We start from the raw sequence: 14,140 nt of genomic DNA on the forward strand, positions 1-14,140 counted from the left end.
GCACACGCACACACACACGCACACATACATATCCTATTTAGACCTGGAACGCATTATTACTTACTAAAACACATTATTTTATCCTTTAGCTATTGAAAAGTAGCAGATCAGCAAGCTCACGGTGCCGCGCTGCAAGCTTGTAGATCTGCTATTATATTTTTTTTTTACGTGAAAAAGTAAAAGTCGTCACAATATTTTTGACCCGATTCTATAAATGTCTTCTAAATCCTTTTGGAAAAACACATGTTTTCAAACGTTTTCATGTCAACCCCCATCTCAAAATGTTATGTATCAGAACAAATATTTGAGTCACAAATTCCGCACATTTTCATGATAAAAAAAGCTGATCTACAAGCTCTCAGCGTGGCACTAGGTGCCGTGCTGTGAGCGTGTATATCTGCTATTTTTCAATAGTTAAAGCATTAAAGGGAGCCCCCGAACACTCAAAATTGTGCAAAATCAAGTTCTTTATTTTCAGTTTAAACTGAAAATAAAGAACTTGATTTTGTACATTTTTCTTTCCATCTTGCTCCTTTTTGGCTCCAGCACCTCACCTAAATCTACTGGCAGATGAGCGGTGTTCTTTCACTATTGTCAATAGTTAAAGAATAATATAATGGTTAAAGTGGTTAAAATCTAGAGTGACGCGGATGCAGGTCTAAATAGGATATACACAGTTACACACCTTTCGCCGCAAAAGAAAATACATGTGGATTAAGTTGTCATTTTAATCTATGGAACCGATATTCTCAGCCCCCTAAGCCAGGCAGGAATCAATGGGAAGGATGTGGCTGTTTGAAAAAGCTATTAGCAATCTAAAAGGATACCAACCGCGAACGCTCTTAATCACGGAGGCGTTCTTTATTCTGTCTATATATCAGGCCACCGGCCCTGTATACTAAATGACTAGTTTAGTGGAGATGCTAATGGTGAGCAAGGCATTAGTGCTTGATATATAGAACAGTCTCTGTGCACACAAACCTGGCTGAATTATGTTTATTAGCCCCTTTAAATGGCCGTCCAGTGAAGACAGGTTGCTGAACACAGTAGCGCTTATGCAAAGATGCAGATGCAGAGCAGATGAGTCTACTCTAAATAGTAGTTCTGGCAGTTAGGAGGATGCAACACTTTTCTTTTTTCAAAGCTGCAGATTAATCACTGAAAGAATTTCTTCTTCATCCCCAGTGTTTAAAATGAGGGATAAAACGGAGGTTTTAAACGTCTTATTTGCACCCCGATGCGTTGTGAGCTTGTAGATAGGTTGTGAGCTTGTAGATAGGTTGTGAGCTTGTAGATAGGTTGTGAGCTTGTAGATTGGTCATACGATGAAGTATAAAGTACATCTGCTGGGGTCATGGCTATGTTCCCTCAGCCCTATGTTCCCTCAGCCTTATGTACGCTCAATCCCTAACAATTATTTATTTTTCATCCAAATTAGACACCTGCTATTTGAACATTTTTGAGAACTCTTGAAAGAGTTTGAGTGTTTTGAATAATTTAGAATGTATTAACACAAATCTTCTCTTCTGGGGCTCCCTGGCACAAAACATTTTCAGATGGTGGTCCGCGGCCATACTGTATTATATACTGTATGTCAATTTGATATTTGAAACCAAAACGTTTGAGAACTACTGGTTTAGAGAGCATTATCTGAATCAGCCTCAGGTCTTAATGGTTAAGGGGAAGGTGAACAGAGAGTGAGAGAGAGAGAGAGAGGGGGAGAGAGTTATAGTTATGGCTGATTTTGTGTTTTTAGTTGGATGAGCCTTGTTGCAAGAAGCCGCCATCCCCCGATGAGCACCGTGCAAGGGAGAGATCCTCATTAAGAGGCTTGTTAAGAGGTACAGAATAAATTGGCATGTTTCCAGAGCCACACACGGCAACTTTCTGTGAGAAACTCTGTCTTCTGGTCTGACACCGCTACACTAGTGGACCTTGAGCTGTGCTAAGTGGTCATCCAAGCCAATCCGTGGCTGATGACTGCTGCCAATGGGTTGACACTGTGACTGTATAGTCATGCAATTGCAACAGTCTAATGTAAATTGTCTGCACCGCCTGCGCCCGCTAGGGATGGGACGATACACGATATTATCGTTTATCGTGATAAAAAACATTCACGATAATCGCATCGTGGAGATTTAATTTATTGTGATATCGTCCTCCGTCATGCACTGGGATCAATTCACCTTCTATTTGCCAAGCTGCATATCCGGTACCATTTAAACCCTCTACTGGTAAAATGTACTTATAATATACACACTTGATAGAGTCTTTTTTTCACTCTCTACCAAATCTCTTTGCCAAAAAATAGCCGATCTACAAGCTCACAACGCGTGCATCGCGACGCGTTGTGAGCTTGTAGATCTGCTTTTTTTTGGCAAATGTTCCGCCCCCAGAATAATGGAGGTTGGGGATATTTTGATTATCGTGATAATATCGTAAATCGCAATTTCTTTGGTCACAATAATCGTGATATGACATTTTCATATCGTCCCATCCCAAGCGCCCGCTCTCCCTCTGTAGCTCTCCGTGCCCTAATTGGCTGGCTGACACAAATGATGACCGGTAGGTCAATGATTACGCTGACAGGGGTCACCGGCAGACCCATAATCTGACCAAATAAATGTGTTGTGACACACTCGTCGCTCGTATAATAAGGAACTAATTTGTCCTTTGAGTATCTGGATCTATTAGGTTTATATACTGAGAGGGCTTTGAAAAGGAGACGTTACGCGGTGACTTTGTAAATGTCCTCAATGTGTTATGGGGAGCTGCACCATGAAACATGAAACATGTATGACTGAACAGCAGGAGGCGGCACTCATTTCCCAATCTCTTCCTTTTTACATCTCCGCAAACAGTCTAGAGGATTTTTAATGCATGTGCATGAGTGTCTAAGGTCCTCCGAGAGAATACGAATGCAAATGTATGTGGGTACAGTACATACAGTATGCATGTACGCATGCACAAGTGGGCACACACACACACACACTCACACACACACACACACACACACACACACACACACACACGCGCGCGCGCACACACACACATATTCACACATTTAACTTGCCAAAACAAAAGCCTTTGATGCTGTGATCAGACAAAGCCGTATCTTTAAAAATACACAAAGCCTATTGAGAGCGTTCCGAGGCCTAGAACCATTTTCTGGCTCATATTTCGTCTCTTTCCTTTTCTCTCTCTCTTCTCTGTCTCTCTCTGCCTCCCCCCACCCTCTCTCTCTCTCTCTCTCTCTCTCTCTCTCTCTCTCTCTCTCTCTCTCTCTCTGAGCAGCTAGTCAGCCTCAAAGGCTTTGAGATGTGAGAATTAATCACCATCTCTGCTGGACTCTGCCACAGTGGCCAGGCCACCTGACATCCTCATACTTGCTGTGTTAATTAGTGGGCATGGAGGGAGGAGACTTTTAATGCCTACTTTTAAAATTCAATCACATGTCTTTAAATGCTTCTGGAGCAACTCTTTTAACGACTTTTCGTTTTTTAGGTCTCAGCCATGTCGCTAACTAATGCAGTATCCAGCCCTAAAACAAGTCAAGTTCAACAACCTTGATCAACTTGGGTCTCCTGTGAAAGTCAGGGAGTGATGTTTACAAAATGAATATGCAGTGTTTTCTCTCTCTCTCTCTCTCTCTCTGTGTACATTTACTGGGGTATGCACAGTGGTGTCAGTTCAGAAAAAGCTAAGGCATGGCAACATGACTGGTGTCTTGCACGCAAGACACCAGAGGTGATGATGATGATCACACAAATGTGGCGGAGCGGAGATTATAGACGTTGGATAATCATCACAATAATAAACATTATAGGCTATTGTCGGCTATTTTCCACAGTAACGAGTGTAGCCTACTAAAGCAGTCATTAAACTCTCAGTAGCCCAACTGTTACAGATGCGACCGGCCAGGGGTGCGTTCCAGAGTATCGAAACGAGGTATCGTTCGTTTTTACGTGAACCGATACCCGATAGTATCGACGCCATGCGATCGATACCATTAACTCATTCTGTGCCGATCCCGAACTAGTTCGGCTTTATTTCAAAACAAAACAATATTTTTTTTGCTATTTTACTTACCCTGAGCTGCTTGTAGAGATGTGGGTGGTCCTGGCTCGTCCTACGCTTTCCCAACGAGTGATTCTAGATAGTCCGACGATTTATTCCATTGAAAATGGTTTAGAATAAAGTTTAGAGCCCCCCAAAAAAACCTCAATCTATACTGTTGGCGGCGCGACGTATTCCAGTGTGCCGATCCCGAAGTAGTCCGGCTTTTTTAATAAAATGAATTAATTAATCGGAGGCCTCAATGAAGCCCCCCTCTAAATTTCCATCCAAGGCCGGGGCCGCGACTCTGTTTACATCGGCCCGTAATTGGGCAACGCCACCGCATCGTGACGCCGAATCCAATACAAAGTCACATCTTTAGAGAGCATTTTCTCTGAACTGTGTTCTAATCTTAGCGTGAACGTTTTATTTACGGCTTAAATCGCCGAATATCTATCTTCTAAATGAGCTATCAGCCTATAGCTATCTGAAGCCATTTTCATCTGGGTCCTTTTCATCACATGCACAAACGTGAGCACGCACGTGACTGCAACGTGGCTCCCTGTCTGTTGCAGCGCTCGCCTATGGAGTAAATCCTGGCCACTCAACAGACTTTGACTTTGGCGCCCCCAAGTGGCACAGAAAGAGTTAAAAGTATTGCAGACGATGCCCATCCCTAATTGCGCCTGTGCAGCTGACCTGCAGAACTTCCGAATATACCATTTTATCAAGATGGGGAGAATACAAGAGTGGAGAATATAAATACCTTGTTAAAGTTACCAGTTTGTTACATTTTGTAGTTATTTTACTGTAATTTAACAACATAATAACCAGCACAGATAGACAAAGAGACATTCATGGATTTATATTTATAAGAAACTTTTATTTCCCCCCTGGACCCAGAGTATGGCAGCTGCATACCCCTGCCATACCCAACTGGCGCCCCTGGGTATGCAGTCCTCCACCAGAGTTCCACCAGCATCTGTGCCACGTCAGCTGTGCCCCCCTGATGCTGTGCGCTTCAACAAACGGTGAGTTTTGCAGGCGGGCGCAACTTTTCCACGCTACCCTGCCTTGGGGCTCGATTTGAGATCTTTCTGCCTATTTCCCTTCTTCTTTTTTACTCGTTCTATCCATTTCAAATCCCCGTCTCTCCCTGTCAGATCTCCCGTCTCTCTCGCTGCCCCATACTGTTGTAATCTCTTCCTTCCGGCTTTATTCAGGAAATTGCTATTCATTGCCCCTGACCGAGGGTGCAGTCACCGCCTTACTGTACTGCGCTTATAGCGCGTTGCATTTTCCTTCTCTAGATCCTATATCTCTGCTACCACTTTCAGGCTCCACCAGGCCCGATAACCCCCTCCCCCCTCTCCCTATCTTACCATGCAACGACCGGACCGATGCATTTACAAATGCAGGCACATTGCAAGAGCGCACTGTTTGCTTACTCACCGCCTCTCTTCTCATCCAAAAAAATCCACTCCTCAAAATGAAATGATAACAAAACCAAGGTCTTTACTCTCCGTTTGTCTCTAAAAAAAAACTGGCAAATGCTTTCACATCAGATTGGTGTGTGTGTTTGGAGGGTCGGGGATGGGGGGGGGGGGACTAAAACATCGGAGGGATAAAACACATCTAATTATGTGACACCTCCGAGGTATGATTCTACAGACGGGAAGGTACAGCACGACAGCAGCGACGATGTCTCCACAGATACAGCAGGGCTGACGCGCGGATCACTGAAGCGACGGCAGTTTCAAACTCAAAACCCCTGAAAGATGCAAGATCCGCAAGCGTCTGAGCGACAATAATGAAGAGGGGGAGGCGGCAGGGAGCTGGGGGGGGAGAAACAGAAACGGTGCAGAAAAAGCGAGAAGTGAAGGAGGAGAAGCTGTGCTCAGGTGGCTTAGAGCGGATATTGTATGCCTTATCTGTCACCTGCAGGTCTGTGCTTATTATAGAGGGAGAGGCAAAGTCAGAGTGGAATGCGAGGTGAGCGTTCACGTGTGTGCAAGCGTGTGTGCAAGTGTGTGTGTGTCTGTGGGCAGGGGTGTCGCATCAAATTCTGGGCCCTGGGTACAAGGATTCACTGTGGGGCCCCTGTGCTTTAACTATTGAAATAGCAGATCTACAAAGCTTGTAGATCTGCTATTTTTGAGAAAAGAAAAACGTGATAAAGCCTTTGAATATTTCAAATCCTTCTAAGGTTTCTTTTGAAAAAACTATGTTTCTATGTCAGTGGGTGCTCAAACTTTTTCATGTGAAGGACCCCCAAAATGATATGCGTTTGGCCACGGACCCCCACTAAAGATATTTAGTCCCGGGGACCCCCCAGAAGCAAGATTTGAGTTACAAATATTCACTTAGAAAATACATATATTCAAAAATGTCCACACATTCCACACATTCCACATCACAACTTTTCAAAAATAGCAGATCTACAAGCTGTGAGCTTGTATATCTGCTATTTTTCAATAGTTAAAGGATAAAATAAGGCCCCTCCACCTTGGGCCCTCCACTTCCCCCCCCATTGTGACGCCCCTGTCTGTGGGTGCGTGCGTACACGCGTGAGGGACAAACTCGTATATTCACTCCTCAGTCCTCAGTCATGCCCTCACTCTCTCCCCGACGCCGGTGACGATAAAATGAATAAAATAAGACCCTGAGCTGCCGTTCCTTGATCTGTGGCAAAGGCTGGCGCCGCCGCGCTGAGCTGCACTACTTACCAAGACTTTGTTGTGATTTCGTACAACATTACATCAGCCTCGCCAATAGCATCGAAATAAACAAACATGACATGTGTACTCCGAGAGCATACGAGTAAGTAGGAGCAGCCCCCCGAGCTATTATGCTATTATGAAACCCTGCTGGCTGGCACGGCGCCACAGGGTACACACAGCAACAAATCCAAATGGACTCAGGTTTAGCTGTGGTTGTGCTGACACATGCCTGCACAAGCTGAATCTGTGTTAGGACATATGTAGTCTTTCGGTATACTGCTGTGTTAGCAAATCGCTAACATTAACATTTGTAGTGCACTATGGCTGTGTATAGGAGAGAGCACGCAGCCAGAGATCAAAGCTTTATAAGAGAGTACACTGGCCAGACATTACTGCAGTATTAGCTCATATATGCAGTCCTCTCATGCAGCCATCAGTGGTAATCTTCTCCATTAGTATCACAGTAAAGGGCAGTGAGGCTGGATAAACAAAACACATAAATGTATATGTATATATATATATATATATATATATGGGCTATGTGTAAATTTCTTCATCCAAATGTCTTATTTTCCCCTGTTTTTATTCAGTTGCATGGCCTCAAGGGACTCGACACAACATATGCATATTCAGTACAAGGCCAAGTATCGTATAGAAGTGTGCATAGATTAAAAGCAATGTTTTTTTTATCATGTTTTCACACCCTCTGATGGGGGGGGGGGGGGGGCATTGTTATTGATCCCCATGTGGAAATGACTTCTCTGAATTTGACCCTTCGAAACAACACATACATATTCAGTACAAGGCCAAGTATCGTATACTGTAAGTGTGCATGTTTTCACACCCTCAGATGGGGGGGGGGGGGGGGGGCATTGTTATTGATCCCCATGTGGAAATGACTTCTCTGAATTTGACCCTTCTTATTAGCACCAGTGTGTAGTCCCAGGGGGTGCAATTTGGGGTTCAGTGTCTTTTTTAGAAACCTTTCAAAATGAAGCCTAGTGGAGTCCACTGTCCACTCTCTGTACACACAAACCTGGCTGAATTATGTGTATTAAATGGACATCCAGTGAAGACAGGTTGCTGAATACAGTGCATGGCGCTTATATCGTCACTGTCGGGCAGAAACCTCGTATCTCCAAGTTTCAAATTTGTACGTCCTTTCGCAAAGTAAAGCCCTGCCTCATCATACAAGGCTGTCGCACAAAAGTAGTGAAAACAGCAGATCTACAAGCACACAACGCCTCGCGGTGCGAGGCGTTGTGTGCTTGTAGATCGGCTGTTTTCACTAGTTTACATCATTTTTAAAATGATAAATACAAAACTAACGGTTTCGGACATACAAGGTTTCCACCCGACAACAATGATTATGCAAAGATGCTCTCAAATGGTCGGGGAGGGCATTCCACCGGCGTGGGGCAGTGGAGCAGAATGACCGGTCGGCCATGGTGCCGAGCTTGGTCATGGGGGAAAAGGTACGAGCGAAGGCTTTGAGTGGAGGGGTTTGAGAAGACAGTTGTGCACCGGTGTTAGGGACCACAAATAGCAGGTCTACAAGCTATTTTCAGTGCACGACTCAGGCGCACAGCAAACTGTAAGTGTATAACTCAGGCGTTAGACGGTTGCCTACCTGCTGTGGTGAGACAGTGCTCCTCGTCGCTGTTGTCCTGACAGTTGTCCTGACCATTGCACAGGAAGCTTCGGTCGACACAGCGGCCATTGCGGCACTTGAAACGAGCCTCGGAGCACACCAAGGGGTTACCTGCTGCAGTCAGGGTCAGAGCAGAGATAACGGCCACAGCGGTTAGTTAGGCTTAAAATCTACCTTTTCAGCATTCCCTGCTGGAGAAAAAAAGGACCTGCTGGTTTCTCTAAGCATCTGGTCAGGACATTTTTTATTTGATTGCGCAATTTGGATGAATAAGCAAAAAAAAAAATGTGACAGATGTTAAGGTAAACATGCTGAGATTTTATTTTATTAACGTACTTATTTTAGGCGTTTTAATTATGCTCTATCAGCTTTTCAGTTTCGGAGACAAGCAGAGAAAGCAAAGGGAAATTAAGGTGAAAATTAAGCAAATACGAAACTTGAAAAAAATAGGTCCTGCACACGGTAAAATCCTCAGTGTTTACTTAACTCGTCAAAACGGACCCAAAGAGAGCCATAAGGGTTCATTTATCTCCAAGAGTTACAAATCTTTCACACCCTCAGCGTTAAATTAACACTGAGGATTTGACTGCGCGCCGAGTGCACATTAGTGCATTTTCTTATCCTGGTTTTTCCAGTCTGTACAAAATGAGGCAGAATTATCTAGTGCGAAGATACCGACAGTTCCACAGTAGAGATGTGTGCCCTGAAGGGTAGGAGATATTAATTTGTTATAAGCAAAGAGAGAGGCAGCAGGGGTCATGTAAGGACTGACCACAGAGCACAATAATGAATGCACTTTGTTTAATAAAGTGCAGGCTACACAGGCTGTAAAACCGCGAGTGTTAATTTAAAGACCCACTCCCTCCAAAAATCCCGTTTTTGTTTGCTAATAACTTTTTAAAGCGTAACCATGAGATTGCTGGTAGTTTCTTGTCCTTAGAGGTGATTTTTGCTCTCTCTCTCTTTTTTACACTTCTTTATGTCCCAATTTGAAGTTAGTCATTATGCCACTTAAAGGAGTAGTTCACCCCCAAAATGACTTTTTTTTCTATTGATTAGTCATGCCATGGAGAGTAGAGTTCAATAATATTTTTGGGTTTTTGTCACATTCCTAAGACAAAACTTTGATTCGAGTAAATTTACCCCCATTGATTCCAGAACGAATGGGAGTAAATTTATTGTTATCACATTTTTGTCTTGTGTGACAAAAAACTAAAAATATTATTGAACTCTAGTCTCCATGGCGTGACTAATCAATGGAAAAAAAGTCATTTTGGGGGTGAACTACTCCTAAATTCCTCAACACACACATTTCTGTGTGTTGTCACCTGCCAGTGAGGCCCCCTGCCAGTGAGGACGCAGAACCACTGTCCACTTCCCAACACTCCCTTTTAGTAAAGCCAGGGATTGCAAGAAGCTCACTGCGTTATACATCACTACAACTGGGGGAGGATGGGATATCATTTATGCACTGGCCAGAGTCAAGTCACCGTTGTGTAGTGGTGTAAAAAGTACTTACAATCTTTACTTAAGTAAAAGTATCAATACTGCAATGTAGATGTACTTTGTTAAGTAGAAGTCCGGTATTCAACTTGAGTAAAAGTACAAAAGTATTGGTATCAAAATGTACCAAAAGTACCAAAAGTAAAAGTACTCATTGTGCAGGATGTCCCATTTTAAGTTATCAAATGTATAAAAATCTTTTGAAAATAGCAGATCTACAAGCTCACAATGCGTCGCATCGCGACGTATATATATGGCTGAAGTGGTTAATGTAAGTTTTGTAATAACGATACAAATCTACAAAGTAACTAGTAACTAAAGTTTTGAAATAAATATAGTGGAGTAAAAGTACAATATTTGGATCCGAGATGCAGTGGAGTAGAAGTAAAAGTATTGGAAATTGGAATTACTCAAGTAAAGTACAAATAACTCAAAAGTGTACTTAAGTACAGTACTTAAGTAAATGTACTCAGTCACTTGACACCACTGCCGCCGTGGAATGGGTTAATCACGAGGAGACTCACTGCAGTTGTCCTCGTCGCTCCCGTCAGGACAGTCGCTGAAGCCATTGCAGCGGAAGCGTCCGATGATGCAGTGGATCCCGTTGGCGCAGGCGAAGAATGTCGGGGCGCACTTCGACTTGACCTTAGCTACGAGGGGGGGGGGGGGGGGGGGAGATGGAGAGAGAAGACGTAGCGTTGAGAAAGGCAGAAGTGGAGCAATAGATTAGAACTGCCGGAGCAGCGGGGGGAGATGATGCTGCAATTTTCAAAGTGCTACATCACATTTCTGTGATAGGCCAAACCTTGGCGGTGCCACGGGCCCGGAGGGAGGGATCTATCACTATAGGGCAGCCTATTATAGCTGTAAAAGTCCTAAAGACATCGGTCAACGACGTAGTGCAAACGGTGAGGTTACTGTAGGAAAGACACAATCTTTCATTCGATAGCCCAAATTGTGGACTTGTTTTCTTTGTGTTCATCTGCTTCTCGTGACATTTTCGCCTAAATGTGGTCATGAAATGGAGCCCAAACAGAAACTGGCTGCATGAAAAGCGAAAACAAGTTAATGACAAGAGACAAAAGAGAAAGCAAATAGCTTAGGAGAGCGTCAGTATAGATCCTGACATTATAAAGTGACAATTTAAGGACTTTCAAGACTGTTTTAATACCAAACTGGCCAAACTGTCAAATATTAAGCAAGAGGCGAACATTGTGAAAATAGCCGATACACATGCTCACAACGCCTCGCAACTATTTTCACAATATTTATCTGTGGAACCGAGTCATATTAAATGCAATCTGAGTTCCCAGAGGTTCTTTTTTTCGCCATACATTAAATGTAATACCTACAATTCCAAGTGCTTGTCAGGGTGGGGGTCCCCAGTTCAAATATGTTTATTTTGGGGGTCACAGCCTAAAAAGGTTTGAGAACCCCTGGAGTACAACATTGCTTGCTCTCTGGTTCGACGCAGCTTTCTATTTTTTCATACAACAGCCCAAATTGTGGACTTTTTTGTGTTTTCTTTGTGTCCATCTGCTTCTCGTGACATTTTCGCCTAAACGTGGGCGTGAAATGGAGCCCAAACAGAAACTGGCTGCATGAAAAGTGAAAACAAGCTAATGACAAGAGACAAAAGAGAGAGCAAATAGCTTAGGAGAGCGTCAGTATAGATCCTGACATCGATCAAGCCTGAAGCTAAAGATCCAAGACTGACGGAGGAGTTCCACAACATCAATGCCCCGCGTCCTTTCCATTTAGCACTAACCCCTGGCTTTCACTGAAACACATTGATCTGCGTCGGCTCAAAGGGAACCTGGAATGAACCTGATTGAAATGAGAAGAAGAAAAAAACCTTGCAAGCAGAGCCACTGTTAATTTTACGATCAGAGATCCAATTGGAAAAAGTTTAGGAAAACTATTTTTTTATCTTGACTACTGTCAGATTCATTTCTTGTGTATGTATGGGGGGTTGCATTATCACACAAAGGCTAGAAGTTCCCCTTTAACATCTAAAGGGCCATTTATAGTTACGTATGGTTGATTTTGTGTACGTTTGGGGGTGAGACAGTACGTACGGTAATTGCGTTGACATTCATAGTACCGTACGGTCTCTGTGTATTAGAGGGTTCAATAAAGCCTATATGTACATACTATATCCACTAGATGGCACCCAAATGCATCTTCCCAATGAGTAAATGCTACATGCTACATACATAGCGCCTACATTGTTGACAGAGAGGTTTATAGACACCCTTGGAGGATACACTCGGATTGAACGACACTAACCATCGGCGCTAGTCACTGTGCTGTCTGGGTATAATATAAAAAGGACTGGAGAATGGATAAGCGTGGACACATGCCGTTGCGACCGCCTAGAGCGCGATCTCAAGGGGGGCGCCGCCGACAGTTAATGAGCCACGGTAGCCACCCAAACCGACCCAAAACCGACTAAAAACACCCCAATACCCGCAAAAATCGCGTGCACGGGAGTGGAGAGAGACGCATTCGAGAGAGCTCAGCTGGTAGAGAGCGCTGATTAGGCTGACATGCGGGTCTGCGTCCTGGCCTGTTCACTGTTCAGCGTGTAGTTGTGATTTTTTTGTTTGTTTTTTTACTTCCTCCTACGAAATGGATACAAGAAAAAAAGACAAAACATTTCTCCCTCTACTGCCCCCACGGTTGACACAAGTTCGCCACGGGTAGTTCATGTGTACGTACGTTTTTATCGGTTTTAGTCCGTCAGGTTGAGTGTTGTCCGTAAGGTTACGGAGAGAGACAATTACGTCCGGAGCTACGGAGAGACCGGATTAAATTACTCTCCCCCTCCGTTTCTTGTGTATTCCTGCGGTCCTTAAGTACTACTATGCATGGTACTTAAAGTACCATGCATAGTAATACATAAGGACCGCAAGTCTACACTAGAAACGGAGGGGGAGAGAGATTTAATCCGTTTTGTCCGTTGGTCTCGCCGTCTTTCTCTCAGTCCGTACCCTTACGAACAACACTCAACCCGACGGATTAAAACCGATAAAAGCGTACGTACACATGAACTACCCGTGGCGAACTTCTGTCAACCGTGGGGGCAGTAGTGAGGGAGAAATGTTTCGTCTTTTTTTCTGGTCTCTTCGTGGGTGGAAGTGAAAAAAAAATAAAAAGAAAGAAATCACAAAGTAAGTAACCAGCACGCTGAACAGTGAACAGGCCAGGACACAGACCCGTTGCCAGCCTAATCAGCGCTCTCTGCCAGCTCTCTCGAATGCGCCTCTCTCCACTCCCGCGCATGTGATTTTTGCGGGTTTTGGGGTGTTTTTAGTCGGTTTTGGGACGGTTTGGGTGGCTCATTAACTGTCGGGCGGCGCCCCCCTTGAGATTGCGCTCTAGGCGGTCACTTATACCGCTTGTACCTAGCAACGGCACTGAGGGGACGTGTCCACGCTCATCCATTCTCTAGTTTTTTTTAATATATTATACCCAGACAGCACAGTGATTAGCGCCGATGTTCATTGGGAAGATGCATTTGGGTGCCATCTAGTGGATACAGTATGTACATGGGCTTTATTGAACCGCATGTAACACAGAGACCGTACGGAACTATGCATATCGACGTAATTACCGCACGTTCTTTCTCACCCCCAAACGTACACAAAATCAAACGTACGTAAAATAAACGGCCCTTAAGCGGGAGCAACGTACGTGTGGATGAAAATAGCACTTATTGGAGGAAGATCAGAGAAAACGACCAGTTTGGAGCTTGGGTATAATTGTAACGCATAACATGTGTCCTGTACTGTATATCGTTGTTGTCGGGTGAAAACCTTGTATGTCCAAAACCGTTCGTTTTGCATTCATCATTTTAAAAATGATTCAAACTAGTGCTGTTTTCACTACTTTTGTGCGGCGGCCTTGTATAATGAAGCAGGGCTTTACTTTAAGAAAGAACGCACAAATTCGAAACCTGGAGATACAAGGTTTCCACCCGACAACGACGATATGTAAGTAGACATTTTAAACCCAGTGCAGCAGCCAACCCATCACACCGCTCACAGCCACACAGACAGGGAGGGGCAGAGCGAGTGAGCAGGCATCGCACAGGCTAACCAACAGACAATCGATGTGTTTTTTTACCCACACCGAACACAAAGGGTAGAATTGGCCAGCCCATGGCTTGGCGTTGTGCCATCTGAAATGCCAGGAGCGCACATACCCC

At 44.1% G+C, this 14,140-nt stretch overlaps 1 protein-coding gene across 2 annotated transcripts in view; it reads right to left on the bottom strand.

Moving 5' to 3' along the window:
* ldlrad3 (low density lipoprotein receptor class A domain containing 3) overlaps positions 1-14,140 on the bottom strand; it is a 143,322-nt gene that overhangs the window by 56,019 nt on the left and 73,163 nt on the right. Inside the window, exons 3-4 of one of the 2 annotated variants that reach the window (XM_080736664.1) lie at positions 10,455-10,580; positions 8,407-8,538 (exon numbers count right to left, since the gene is read on the bottom strand). In XM_080736664.1, the coding sequence (XP_080592790.1) occupies positions 8,407-8,538; positions 10,455-10,580 (258 nt within the window). Of the gene's footprint in view, positions 1-8,406; positions 8,542-10,454; positions 10,581-14,140 lie in introns of both variants that reach the window. The other variant, XM_080736663.1, reaches the window with a different exon arrangement.

Source organism: Nannobrachium achirus (genome assembly GCF_963921795.1).
Source record: "Nannobrachium achirus genome assembly, chromosome: 11".
In the NCBI taxonomy this organism is placed as follows: Eukaryota; Metazoa; Chordata; class Actinopteri; order Myctophiformes; family Myctophidae; genus Nannobrachium; species Nannobrachium achirus.